General features: G+C 37.6%; 2 protein-coding genes across 2 annotated transcripts; one reads left to right on the top strand and one right to left on the bottom strand.

Annotated features, from left to right (window-relative positions):
* Nucleotides 1-1,166: 1,166 nt before the first annotated feature.
* On the bottom strand, nt 1,167-6,110 carry MRS44_003967 (uncharacterized protein; the record flags this gene model as incomplete). The annotated part of the gene is made up of 4 exons (XM_065621987.1): nt 1,167-1,319; nt 1,373-4,193; nt 4,340-5,560; nt 5,626-6,110. 4 exons carry the CDS (start codon nt 6,108-6,110, stop codon nt 1,167-1,169), a joined length of 4,680 nt encoding a protein of 1,559 aa, XP_065478059.1.
* A 644-nt stretch (nt 6,111-6,754) lies between these two features.
* MRS44_003968 (uncharacterized protein) lies at nt 6,755-6,973 on the top strand (the record flags this gene model as incomplete). Its single annotated transcript, XM_065621988.1, has 1 exon — nt 6,755-6,973. One exon carries the CDS (start codon nt 6,755-6,757, stop codon nt 6,971-6,973), a length of 219 nt encoding a protein of 72 aa, XP_065478060.1.
* Nucleotides 6,974-14,188: the final 7,215 nt, after the last annotated feature.

The raw sequence follows: 14,188 nt of genomic DNA on the forward strand, positions 1-14,188 counted from the left end.
TATCCCTCACCTATGCCTATGTCTTCATCTAATCCTCAACGCCCGCTCGCTATAAACATCGCAATGCTCTTCTTCGCCTACCTCGCACCTTGCTCGCCTTACCCTCTTCTCTTCCCTCTACTTTACTTCCCCTCCTCGCCTCCTTTCCCCTTGTTTATCTCCCCGCTTATTATTGCCTCACTTGCCTCATCTCTTTCTCTTTCTCTTACCTCATCTCCTCCTCAAATATCCCTTGGTCACATACATCGCATGCGTCATATATCTCTTAGTCGCATGCCTCTTTGGTTGCATCTCGTCTATAAATCCGCCTCCCCTCTCTTCTCAAACTCTCACCTCAATTCTTCCTTTCTCCCTCCACCACCGACCGAAACCATTGCCTACGCTCGGACTTTCGACATCTCGACCGCAACCCCTCGGCCGTCGCCCCTCCGTTTAAAACCACCTCACTCTCGAAACTCGGTATTTCACCTCTATCCCTTGCCTCGGCTCTCTATGGCCGTATCTGGACCTCACTCCCCCCTAACTATATTCATAAACTACTCCCCCTATCCTTCTCTTTAAACCCTTACCCTAATTTTATTCTTAAATCTATCTCTCTACTTATATTTATAATTATTCTTTTATTTTTATTTTTATTTTTATTTTTATTTTTATTTTTATTTTTATTTTTATTTTTATTTTTATTTTTATTTAATTTTTCTATTTTATTTATGTTTTATATAACTATTCCTTTATTATATTTATTAATTTATTTATTTAACCCCTTTTATATAAAACCTTTTTATTTTTTCTTTTATTGCCCTTACTATCTAATTATATATATTTCTTTTAAAAAACTCTCTTATTTATATTTCCTTATTTACCTCTTAGCTTCTTATCCCTCCTTCTCTTGCCACTGCCTCTCCAAACTCACTACTACTTGACATACCCTACTTGCTTGAATCCCGCCGCCTATGCCTCCACCCCATTCAATCAACTCCCCCAACCACTCGAATAATCTACCCATCTGCTCGCTATCTACCTCATCAATCACCTCACCTATCTTCCGCCCTACCTCCCTTAACCACCAGTCTATATCCCGCACCCACTGCACTGCCATGATCTCAAATAATACCCCCTTATACTGACATGTCTTGCCCCTTGCCCTCCTAAATAACCTCTCATCATCACCCGCCGCTTCCCACTGCTCGCATATATCTTGTGGTAACCCGCAGTTGAAACACGCCGAGTAATCCGCGAATCGCTTCAACTCCATCATCGCCTCCTCTGCCCGCGTTATGCTCGCCCTCACCTTCCGCCACTCCTCTGACCCCTTCCATCTACATGCCTCCATCTCATGATACACATCCTCTACACCCTCGCACCTGCATACACTGCAGCTTCCACTCCAATCTGCCAGCATGTTCTCGAACATGATGACCTCCCCTGCCTCCCGCATTGCCTTTGACCTCCTCTCCACCTCTCGCTGCTGCACCAACCGCTGACTCCTCTCATAATCCAGCGCTGCCTCTGCCTCTGCCTCTGCACTTGACCCCTCGTCAACGTCCGTGATCCCCATCATGTCGCGACGATCCGCGATCTCTCTTTCCACCTGCTCCGCCTCGCATATATCACACATCTCCTCCTCATCCACGCACCCAAACCTGTCAATATTGCCATCCATCTCCCGATCAAGCACTTCTCGTCGACAACACTTGCCCTCGACGAACTCGACCGCATCCCTATCCCACTCCCACTCGTCCTTCTTCCCCTGCCGCTGCTGTTCCCACCTCTTCTTCTCTGCCTCCTGCTCGAGCCACGCCCGCCGTATGACCACCACTGACTCGCTCCTCTGCCCGTCTCGCCCTCCTCGTCCACTCTCCTGCACAAAGTTCTCCAGCGTCCGCGGCATCCCCACGTGCACGACTAATCGCACCTTGCCATCGTCGATGCCCAACCCCAACGCATTCGTCGCCGTGATCCATCCCTCCTCACCCCCGCTGCTGCTCATCCACTCCTGCAACCGCCGAGCCTTCTCTGCCGAGTCACCGGCTCCGCGCCAGTACGCTATGCAACCCAGCCTCTCTGAAACCATTTGCACTCGCCGGATGGTTCCCCCGTACACAATCACCTTGCCCTCGCCGTGTGCCTCTGTCCACTGCCGGACAATCTCGCACGCACGCTCCACTGCCTCTTCGTCTTCACCATCATCCCCATCCCCTCCTTCCTCCTCGCCCTCCCGGTTAACCCTGACAACAACACTACTACCACCACCACCGCCGCCGCTGCTCTTTATCATCCTCCTGCGGCCGGTATTCATCGAGTTCCTCCTCGTCTCCTGCTCCTTGCCCTCCACGACGTCGACGCTATACCGTATGTTTCGCCGCGTTGTTCGCTCCCTGAATATGTGCACCCGATCCAGCGTGAACTCCATCGCTTTGAACAACGCACTCTCGTCCGTCGGCTTCAACGTTGCCGTCAAGCATATCACGGGCACGCCAAAGTCACGGAGCGTCTGGCCTAGTCGCTTTATCTTTGGCCGGAACTTCTTGCTGCACCGCAACACCGTGTGACACTCGTCCACGACGACCCGGTCAAGCTTGTGCTGCCCGTGCATTCGCTCCACAAACGTCCGGAACCCCTTGGTGACGGCCGACTCGGGCGTGATAAACACCAACGCCGCCGCTCGCTGGACGACACCGCGGCTCTTCCACACGTACGCGTCGATGCCCGACCTCATACACCTCGACACCATGTCATCCTGCAGCGACACCAGCGGCGACACCACCACCGTCACCCCATCCGGCGTGCAGTACGCCGGGAGCATGAACGTCAAGCTCTTGCCACCCCCCGTCGGCGTCACCTGCACGATGGGCCAGTAACCACGGGTGACGGCGTGGATCACCGCCTCCTGTAACCCCCTGAACTCGGCCCCCGGTCCCATCATCTGCTTGAGCTGCCCCCGCATGTCGGCCCGGTGCAGCCGGTCGAAGCGCCTCCGCCGCATGCCGTCCCGCTCGTCGTCGATGGCGTATCGGCCCCGCTTATCCCCGATGCCCAACTCCGTCCGGTCCTCCGCCCCGAAGCCGAAGAACCGGTGCCACTGCATGCTGATCATCCGGAACCCCTCCCGCCGCTTCATCGTCCCCAGATCTCCCTGCCCGTACAACCTCGCGTATGCCAACCCGGCGATGTGTGACCCGTGCCCGGCCTGCATATCATACATGCTGTCGGCAAAGCCACTGCCCTCATCGTTGTTGTCGTCAAACCATTCGTCCCCGTCCGGCTTGAACGCCTTGTTGAAGTACCGGTTGCTGATGCCGATCGCGATGTGCCGCCAGCCACTGATGTTGAGCTCTTGGCCGGAGAACTGTGAGCTGTAGCGCTGTATCACCCGTCGGGCACGGTCGTTCCCCCACTTGCGCTCGCTGAACCAGTCCATGAATGCGGCCTCCTCCTCCATCATCATCTCGTTCTCGCTCTCCTCCTCCTCCACCGTTAACCCCCCGGGCTCTCGGTTCACCCTCTTCACATTCCACACCCGCTTCTTATCCTTCCGCCCGTCTTCACTGACCACTTGGTCGGCCCACAAGAACGCACTCCGCCGGCGCTGCTGCTTCACCCTGCCCTGCACCGCCTGCCACCACGGCAGCACCAGCCACATATACCACACCAGCAGCTCTCCGACCTCGCGTGGCAAGTACCGGTGGATGACCTTGACGGTGCCCGACCTGCGGTAGCCCTTGTGGTACATGGTCACGAAGCACACCATCCCCTCGTGGATGAATATGTTCCTGACGCCGCCGTTGGCCGTGTTCCACATCCGGATCCCCATGAGCTCGGTTGACCGTGCCGGCTGGCCCCCGAGCATATGCATCAGCATCAGCAACTGCCCCCGGAACTGCTCGACCAGCCGTCCATACTCGCGCACTGCAGCTTCTCGGTATACGCTCTGGCCGGCTTCCGACATGGTCGTCCACGCCTCCCGGGCGGCCGGCGAACCCTTGATCTGGTCCTTGACCCAACCCTCCCCTCGCCTGACCCAATCCGCGTTATCCTCGTTGCTCAAGAATGAATGATCTAGCATGGTCTCGCCGTGCCGGTCCTCTATCCTCGACCATGGTATGCGCGGCAGTGACCGGGGTAAACCTTCACCCTCCTCTTCAGCCATCACATCATACTCTCCTCCTCCTCCCATCACCTCATGCTCCCCCCTTCACCTGCCGTCACCTGCCTCAGCTCTCTCGTCCTTGCCCTGCCCTGCATCTTCCTCTGGCACCCCACCTTGCCCACGACCAGCTGGGCCAATGTCTGCCGCGTGTGCAACAGCAAATTGTGCAGCATGTCCGATATCTCATACATCCTGAACTTGATGCTGCCGTGGATGATCTGATCACCCCTCCAGTCGATCGTCTCTCTGCCCGGAGTCGTGAAGTGGATGTGCATGCCGTATGCGCGCGTGTTCAAGATCCAATTCATCGGTGTCGGGTCAGCGGCTACCCCCTCTGGAGTCCGGATCATGAACTGCAACATCTTGTGCCGCACGATCCTGAACAGTCCCTCGGCCTCCTCCCTCGCCTGGCGGGCAGTCATGTACTGCCGCAGCTGTGTCACCTGCGCCTCCCGCTCCAGCATGGATTGGTACAGCACCAGATACCTGGCCACCTTGATGACGGCCGAGTATATCGGCGTGTACTTCCCCACCGGCACCCAGCCACGACCCTCTCGGTCTATCCCCATGACGGCCAACGCACTAATAATAATATTCTCGTAGTGGTTGCCGGTCTTGAACGGATGATCGAGAAACTGCACAACCAAATCGAGACAGCCACGCTGCAGCTGGGCATCGCTGTACTGTCCCGTGGGCTGAACCCCGTGCCTAGTGGCGTACGTCACGGCTCGGCTGAACTCCTTCCACAGCTCCTCCTGCCGGATGGTCATGCGGTATGGTGGCCTCTTTCGCTCGACGGATGGCGTCTCGCTGGACCTGCGACTGTGGTTACTGCTGCCGCCGTCGCTCTCTCCGTCACTGAACGGACCACGCTGCTGCTGCTGCTGCTGCTGCTGCTGCTGCTGCTGCTGCTGCTGCTGCTGCTGCTCCTCGTCGCCTTCCTCCTCGTCGCCGGCAACACTCCAACCCGGGCCCTCTAGCCGCCGCCAGATGATCATCAACGTCATCCACCACGCCTTGTAACGCTGCCACGCGTCTGGCTCCATCAGCCCCTGGAACGGGTCGTTCGTCGTGATGGAACCTTCCTTGCGCTGGACCTCAAACAACTCGGCCGTGCCGGGATGACAACGACTCGCAGCGGCGTACGCACTGTCCAGCACGCGTTCGAAAACCTCCCACATCTTCTGCAGCACGGGCTCGTCGGGTCGGATCGGCTGCATGACCTCGAGCATATGGTCGGGGTTGATGCCTTCGAGATGGTGGGCCCAACCGCATCGCATTATCCAGCTGTTGGCCTCCCACTTGTCGTGTATGCCCTGGATGTCCTCTCTGGCCTCTGTGGTGAATGCCTGCGTATCTTCGTGGTACATTCGATCTATGTCGGCGGCCGGGTTCTCATCGTGACCTTGACTGTCATGATGGTCTTCGTGCCCCCCTCGTCGACCCGGCCAACTTCGAACCATCGGTTGCCGTACCCCCAATGACAAATCCGTTGGCACTGAACCCCAACCCTCCATGGCACGGGATCCTGCTCTCGCCGAGTACCCCGCCGCGTGCTGCCGGTCCTCTTTGGGCCATTGGTTAAACCATGCTGCTCCCGATAATGCTTCCTTATCTGAACTGTATCTCGGACGACGTATGGGCAATGTTGGCAACCTAAGCCGTCGTTCTTTGGCGGCTTGATATATACAATCGGGCCGGTCGTGGGCGGCGGCAGAGCCCAACAGCGTAACTCGGCCTGATCCTTGGCAACACCGTCCATCGTCATGATGGCTGCATTGATCCTCTTCCGGTCCTTGCGATCAATCTGCGAATGCTTGGACTTCAGATGGTTCATAACCTCGCTGGCGATGATGCCAATGCTGCAACTCTTACAGATGACGAACGGGTACTCGTCCAAGTAGATAAATGGCCGGATGCTGGGCATAGAGCTGCCTAAGTTGCCTTGCTGGTTCGTCATGGTGTCTTATAGCTGGCTCCTAAGTAAATGATTGCCGTGTTGATATGTTATAAACTGTAGATATAATGTTTTATGGGGTAAGAATAAAATGGAAGCTGGTCTTATTTTTTATTTGGGTTTATATATTTGTGGCGTTTATGAAACTCGACTTGAAGTTGCTTTTGCTGGTTGCTATAGAACCATGCTTACTACCTATACTAAGCCTACTAATCACCTATTAAATATAGCATATAGTTATATATTAATAAAGCTTCTTTATAGTAAACTTGACTATATTTCTGCCTTATGCTTTCTAGTATATTACCCCTTGGTCGCATATCGCTCGGTTATATATCTCTTGATCGCGTATCTCTTGATTGCATCTCTCTTGATGGCATATTTTTTGTTCGCATGACTCTTTGTTCACATGTCGCCTATAAAAACTTCTCTTATCTCTCACCTCTTGCCTTCTTCTTCTTCCCTCCCTCATCGTCATACTCACATCGACCAGCCCGGCTTAATACTAGCAACCTCAACCATAATCCATTTCACCCGTCTCCATAGTCACCCCTTTCGATCCAACATCAACTCTCTTGCAACGGGTAATAACCTCTTGTCTACTATGCGGCAATTAGCGCTAACTTCTGCTCAAGTCGTCTGTCGAAATGCCTGCCCTTGTACCTATCGGCCCTCTCGCCGTGGCCGCCACCTTTGACCACGGCACTCTCACTCTGCGCTTCGGCCTCGGCTTTCCGGGCTTCTATGCCATCGTCTACATCAGCATCGGCTTCCCCCTGCGGCCCGGCCTTTCAACGTCGCCTTTCTTCTTCACCCTGCAAACTGGATGCAACTGCGCTGGATCTGGCATTATAGCTACTACTTGACAACGAAATTCAACGCTGCTGTTACCCTCCTGCTGCACGCGTGCCACGTTTGACTTTATCACTAAATTGCCTCTTGCCTGCGCATAGCTTCTGCTATCTGCTATGTAGTCTCTCTCTCCTACTATTAGTATTTTACTGACAAGCTGGGCGACTTGCCTCTGTGATGTGCTGCTGCGCACAGACCACGTAATTCACCCAATAATATTACATGCTGCCCTCTGATTCTCCCCTCTCTTTCAACCACATCAAAAACTCCAGCATAACTTAAATCACTTACTGCTTAAGCAATTTAAGATATAATACCTTATAATCATATATATAGTATTGCATATAAGTTATCTTTAGATCCCTCTCTTTTTTATATTTTTTTCTCTTATAGTTTTCAAGAGTTCACCCCCCTCTATTTATCATGAGTTCGCCCCCCTGTCTTCAATAGCGCATTTTCCCCCAGTATGGTGATTTTCATAAGTTCGCCCCCGAACTCGCGTTGATGTATAGTTAGGGGATATACTAAGCATAGTAAGAAAGGAGACTATAATGCTATTAAATTCACTATCCTTAGTCTAATGATCTAGGATCGAGATAAAAAGCGCTAAGGTCCTTTCTTTTACCCCCTTATAAAGCTCTATAACCTTATAGCTAGAGAATTTGCCTTTAGCTAAGAGCCAGGCCTCTTCTAAGTCATTAAGGTTATCAGATAGAGCCTCATAGCTAGCTAGTTGCTGCTGGCTTGCTTTAAAAGGTGGCCTCTCTGCGGGCTCTAGGTTAAGGCAGCGGAAGGTATAGACTAGAAGCTGCTTTGCCACTATGGCATAGCGGTCTTGCGTAGCCTTCTTATACCTATAGCTAAAGGGCTTCTTTGCTAGCTGCGAGGCATCTTGCCGGTTAACCTCAAAGAGAGCATTCAAAGGAATCTCATTAGAAGCTATAAGGCCTATAGCTTCTTGAATAAGCTCCTTAAAAGCCCATAAGAGAAAAAAGCAGGCTAGCTCAGAGGTCTCTTCTAGAGACTCTTTAGTTAAGGTAAGGTCAAGAAAAAGCAGCTCTCTTAGGAAGTCCTTTTCCCCACTAAAGTCAGCTAGGTGCCTTGCTGATCCTAGCCTTCGAAGCCAAGGGTTAGGAGCAGTAAAGTCATTTAGCTGCTCTATAGCCTCGGCCTCCTTGCTTCTGATAGCCAGGGCTTGGGCCTCAAAGGCAGCCTTAGCTTCTAGAAGAGAGAGAGCTTCAGAGCCATTGCCTTCTAGCAAGACCTCAAAGTATTCACTCCGAGGCCCTTGCTTAAAGAGTTACTGATAGGCTACGCCGGCTCGCCAATAGCTTTCAGTAGCTATAGAAGGCTGTGAGGCTGCTGCCTTAGAAGGCCGGCCGTCTTGACCCTTCTGCTGGACCTTGTGAAAGACCCGTAAGTGCTCTCTAATTCGGCGTAGCTGGGAGCCAACATAGAAGCAGCTAGGCTCAAAGGTACAGCGGAAGCCCTGTTGCATAGGCTCTCCAAGTTGTGAGATAGGAGGGCCTAGAGGAATAGGCTTAGGTAGCCTTATAAGGTCCTTCTGGCCCTGAAGAAGATCAAGCTTAGCAGCCTGCTCTAGGGTAGGCTTGATCTCTTGGAGGGAAAGCTAATGAGGCTATTAGCGGAGGTATTATTAAATTTAGTTAAAAAGAACTACGGTTTTATAAGTCTTGCAAATTAGAAGGGAAAAAGCCGGGATATAAGTAAAATAATCTATAATTATAAGACTTATAGATAACTAAGATATAGATAGATAAGGCTTTTAGATAATAAAGATAGAAATTAGAAGTAAATAGCTAGGAAGAATTAAAGTCTTTATAAAGAGGTAAAAAAAGAAAGAATATAGAGGTTAAAGCTTATTGGCTAAGGAATTGCCTTAATTGTGGCTAGCGAGGTGGTTAGTGTGGCTAGATAGCTAAGTTATGGCAGTGGTTAGGAAATTTTAGCGTAGCGCTAATTATATTAACCACCCTATTAAAATTCCTCCTTTTTATCTTTAAATAATTCTAAAAAAATTAAGAAGTAAGATATAAGAAAAAGAACTTTATTTCTAAAATCCTTATAGCTTAAAGTTATATATATCTCTTTTGTAGAGCCTTAACCCTATAGGAACCCTCTTTTCTAGAAAATATCGGCTGGTTGAGAAAAAAAACGTTGGCTGCCCTATGGTCTGCTAGCGTAAAAAATTTCCCCCATATAAAAAAAACGTCGGTAGCTCAGCCGATGTTTTTAATAGATGATAGGGATAAAAGTAATTATATATAAAATAACTTTAATAAGAGCTAAGGTCTAAGACCTTTAAGAGGTAAATAAAATATTAAGCTAATATTAAAAGGTAAAAAAGATTAAATTATAAAGAAAAAGGGTTATAATAATAAAAAAAGAAAAGTAAGTAATTAATTAAATAAATATTAATATATAAGTAATAACTAAATTATTAAGAAATAATAATTAAAAAAAATAAATATAATTAGGGGTTTAATATTATAATATTTATAATAAGCTTAGTTATAGTATAAAGACTTATTAAGTAATAATTAAGATATCTAAGGAAAAATATAATAAGTAGTTTTAATTAATTAAATAACTTATAGTATTTTTATTATAGTTTTAATCTTAAAGGTTAAGATTTTTATTTTATTTACTTAATTATTTTACTTATTTATTATATATATTATATCTTTTATTATATATAAAAGGAATTATTAATAAAATAACCTTATATAATATAATTATAATTTATATTTATAATATTAACTTAAGGCATTATAAGAATATAATAAAACTTATAAATAATAAAAATAAAAATAAAATAATAAGTCTTAATAGCTAAGATAGCTTAATAACTTAATTAATAATAATACTTATTAAGTTAAGTAAAAGTATAAAAAAAAGAAAATTAAAAAAAGAATTATATAAAGCTTAAATATAATAATAAAAGTAATAAAAAATTAATAAAGAATTATAAAAAAAAGCTATTTTTAGTTTTATAATAAAAATAATAAATAATATTAAAATAGCCTAAAAGAATAATATATTTAAACTATATAAAAATATATAAAAATAATAATAAATAAGAAATTTATATTAAGATATATTATAAGTAATTAATTAAAAACCTTAAATACCTTAAAATATTATTTAACCTATAAGATAATATATAAATATAATTAATATATAAAAAGTATATTAGTATCTTATAGATATTATATTAATATTATTAGTATAAAAAATATTAAAAAAAGAAATAAAAATAAGAATATTTTATTATTATATTACTTTATTAATTAAATAATAAACCTTACTTATAATATAATATAAAAAAGTATTAGGTAATTTATTAATATAAATCTATTAATATTATTATAGTATAATACTTATTAAAACTTTATTATATTATTTAAAAAAAAAGTAAATTATTTATAAAATTAAAAATTAATAAAAATAAATTAATTAAAAGAAATAAGAAAAACCTAGTAATATTTAATATAAAGAAAATAAAATAATAAAAAAAAGCTATTAATAATAATAAAATAGCTTAAAAGATAATTATAATTATAAAGCTTATATAAATAATAAATATAAATATAATTACTATAGCTATATTATAGTAATATTAAAAAACTAAATACTTTATTTAATATAAGGTAATAAGTAAATAAATATAAGAATATATTATTATAAAAAGCCCTTTATTTTATAAATAAAGTATATAAGTAATAATACCTAGAATTAAGAATATAAATTAAGAGAGAATAATTAAATACTTTAGTAAATAATAAAGCGAAGTAAAATTACTTTAACTTAATAATAATAAATAGGCTTAGGCTATTATAAAGGTATAAAAAGATACCTTATTTAGTTATTAACCTAGAGGGAACCCCTTTTAATTATAATTATAAAAATAATAAGTCTAAGATTAATTACCTTAAGGTTTTTATTAAAAAAAAGAACTAAGAGATATTATTTAATATTATATTAAATAAGTAATATAACCTTATACTTAGGTATTTATAATTATAATAATATAATTTATATTTTAATTAGAAAATTAGCTAAATATTTTCTTTTAATAATAAGATATCTTTTATAATAAATAATAACTTAAGATATAATATAAGATTTTAAACTTTTATTAAAAAAATTAAAAAAATAAAATAAAAATAAATATAAGATACCTCTTTATTTATAAAAATAAAATATAAATATTATAATAAATAAAAATAATAATAAAAAGAAATCATTATATAAGTTATATAATAATTTTATAAACTTAAAAAAAACCTTAAATAATTAAAGAAACTATATAATAACCTAGAAAAAAAAATAATTTAAAAATATATTATAAAAGTATTATATTTATAAGAAACTCTTTATAAAAAAACTTAAAATAAATTTACTTAAATATATATATTATAACTTAGAAATTCAATTTATTAATAAGAAATAACCTAGCTTTAATAAACTCTATTTACTTAATAAAATATAAGTATTAATATTAAAGAAATATATTAAAAATATAATATAAAAAAAATATATTAAAAAAAGTAAATTATTTATTAAATACCTTATTATATATATTTTAAAAAAAATAAAAAGCTTTAACTTTATATTAATTTTAAAATACTTAATATTATTATAATTAAAAATTATATATTATTACTTTTTATTAATAAATTAAAGAATTAATTTTTTAAAATAAAATATTTTATTATATTTAATTTTAAAAGAGCTTATAACTTTATTTAAATTAAAAAAATATATAAATAAAAACTACTTTTTATATTAAGTATAAATTATTTAAATACCTTATTATACCTTTTAGACTTATTAATATATTTATTATATTTAAATAAATAATAAATAATATATTATAAGAATATTTAAATATATTTATTATATATTACTTAAATAATATTTTTATTTTCTTTAAAATAAAAGAAAAATATATAAAATATATTTATAAGGTATTATAAATATTATAAGATATAAAATTATTAATAAACCCTAAGAAAAATAAATTCTATACCTCTAAGGTAAAATTTCTTAGATATATTATTTCTTATAATAAGATATATATAAACCTTTAGAAAGTCTTAGTAATTAGAGATTAAAAGAAATTAATTAATATTAAAGAAATATAAGCCTTTCTTAGTTTTATTAATTATTATTATAAATTCCTTAAAGTATTTAAGAAAATAAGTATATTATTAATAAAACTTATAAAGAAAAATAAAACCTTTATAATAAAAGCATAAATTAAATAAATATTTTAATAAATTAAGGAACTTATCTTAAATAAATTAATACTTAAGATATTTAACTTGTTTTAATTATATTATTATTTATATTAAGGAAATAAAAAATAGTAAAGCTAATATTATTAGCTAATAACTTAATTTAGATATTAAAAAAATTAAAATAAAAAAATAATTATTATAACTTATATAAGAAAGATACCTTATATAATAAATATTTACTTATATTTAATAATAAATATTATTATATTACTTAATAAATATATAAAAAAATAAGATTATTATTAATTTTACTCTTAGAGAACTTAGAAGACTTATAATTAAATAAGTAAACTAAGTAAAAAGCTAATAAGAAATAATTATATATTAATAATATATTTTTATACCTTAGAAATATATAAAAGATTTTATTAAATATTATTATTAAATTATTAAGTATAATAAAAAGCTAAATAATAAAAACTTCTAAGAAATAATATATAAATATTATATAAAAAAAATAATAATATAAGACTTAATTTTATAAATTATAAAATATATTATTATAATTAATAGCTAAAATTATTTCTTAAATATTATATATATAACTTAATTATAAAAATAATATATTTTATTATTAAAGTAATTTATATAATAAAATAAAATAATTTATTATTTAAATTATTATTAAAATTAATATACTTAATAAGTAAATAAAATAAATAAATAAATAAAATAAAAATCTTAACCTTCTTACTAGAGATTATAATAAAAATACTATAAATTATTTAATTAATTAAAATTACTTATTATATTTTTCCTTTAATATCTTAATTACTACTTAATAAGTCCTTATATTATATCTAAGCTTATTATATATATTATAGCGCTAAATACTTAATCTAATTAACCTCCCTTAATTAGTATTCCTTAATAATTTAGCCGCTACTTATATATCTATATCTATTTAATTAATTACTTATTTACTTTCTTTTATTATTATTACCTCTCTTTTCTATAATTTAATCTTTTTTGCCCTTTAGCGCTAACTTAATATCTTATTTACCTATTAAAGGTCTTAGATCTCTACTCTTATAAGAGCTATTTTATATATAATTACCTTTATTCCCTTTATAAGAGACTTTAATACTTTAAGAATTAACTCTAGAGAGCTATTTTAATGCTTTTTAATCTAATTTTTAAGGTATTTAGACTAAGATTAGGCCTTAAGTATAATCTTTAAGGTCTTTAAAGCCTAAGGGGTTAATAATTTAGTTACCTCTTTAATTAGTATTAATATCTATAGCTAAATATTAAGCTTTAAGATTATAATTTCTAGGTTAAAAGAAATAAGGCTAGTTTTTTTAAATACCTCTTTAATATTTCTTTTTATTATAATAGCCTTATATATAATATAAAAGACTAAAAAGAATTTAGTCTTTAAAATATAAGTAATAAAATATTTAATTAAATATTTTATTTCTTAATTATAAGCCTTTTTAAGTAACTTAAAGTACTTAATATTAAAGAGCTAAAATAAATAAGAGGAATAAGGTAATATATAAAGCTAGATAATTTTTTTTTCTTTATAATATCTCTTAAATTTAATAAAATAATAATTTTTATAGCTATTAAGAATTAAAAAATAATAATAATTATTTAATTATTTAATTATATATTAATTAAAATATTTTAATTACTTTAAATTAATTTTATTATTAATCTAATTATTTTAAGTTATTATAATAGCCTAATTACCTAAGAGGTTATTATCTTAGTATTAATTAATAAGGTAATATTAGCTTATATAAATAATAAATAACTAGATTACTTAGCCTTTTATATTAATTACTTAGATAATTATAATTTATTCTTAACTTCTAAGCTATATTAATTTTAATTTTAAATATCTTTTTAAACTTATAATAATTATTTTATTTATAATTATATTTATAAAAAAGCTAATTT

The sequence above is a fragment of the Fusarium solani genome (genome assembly GCF_023522795.1).
Source record: "Fusarium solani strain SB1 chromosome Unknown bctg00000002, whole genome shotgun sequence".
NCBI classification, from domain to species: domain Eukaryota; kingdom Fungi; phylum Ascomycota; class Sordariomycetes; order Hypocreales; family Nectriaceae; genus Fusarium; species Fusarium solani.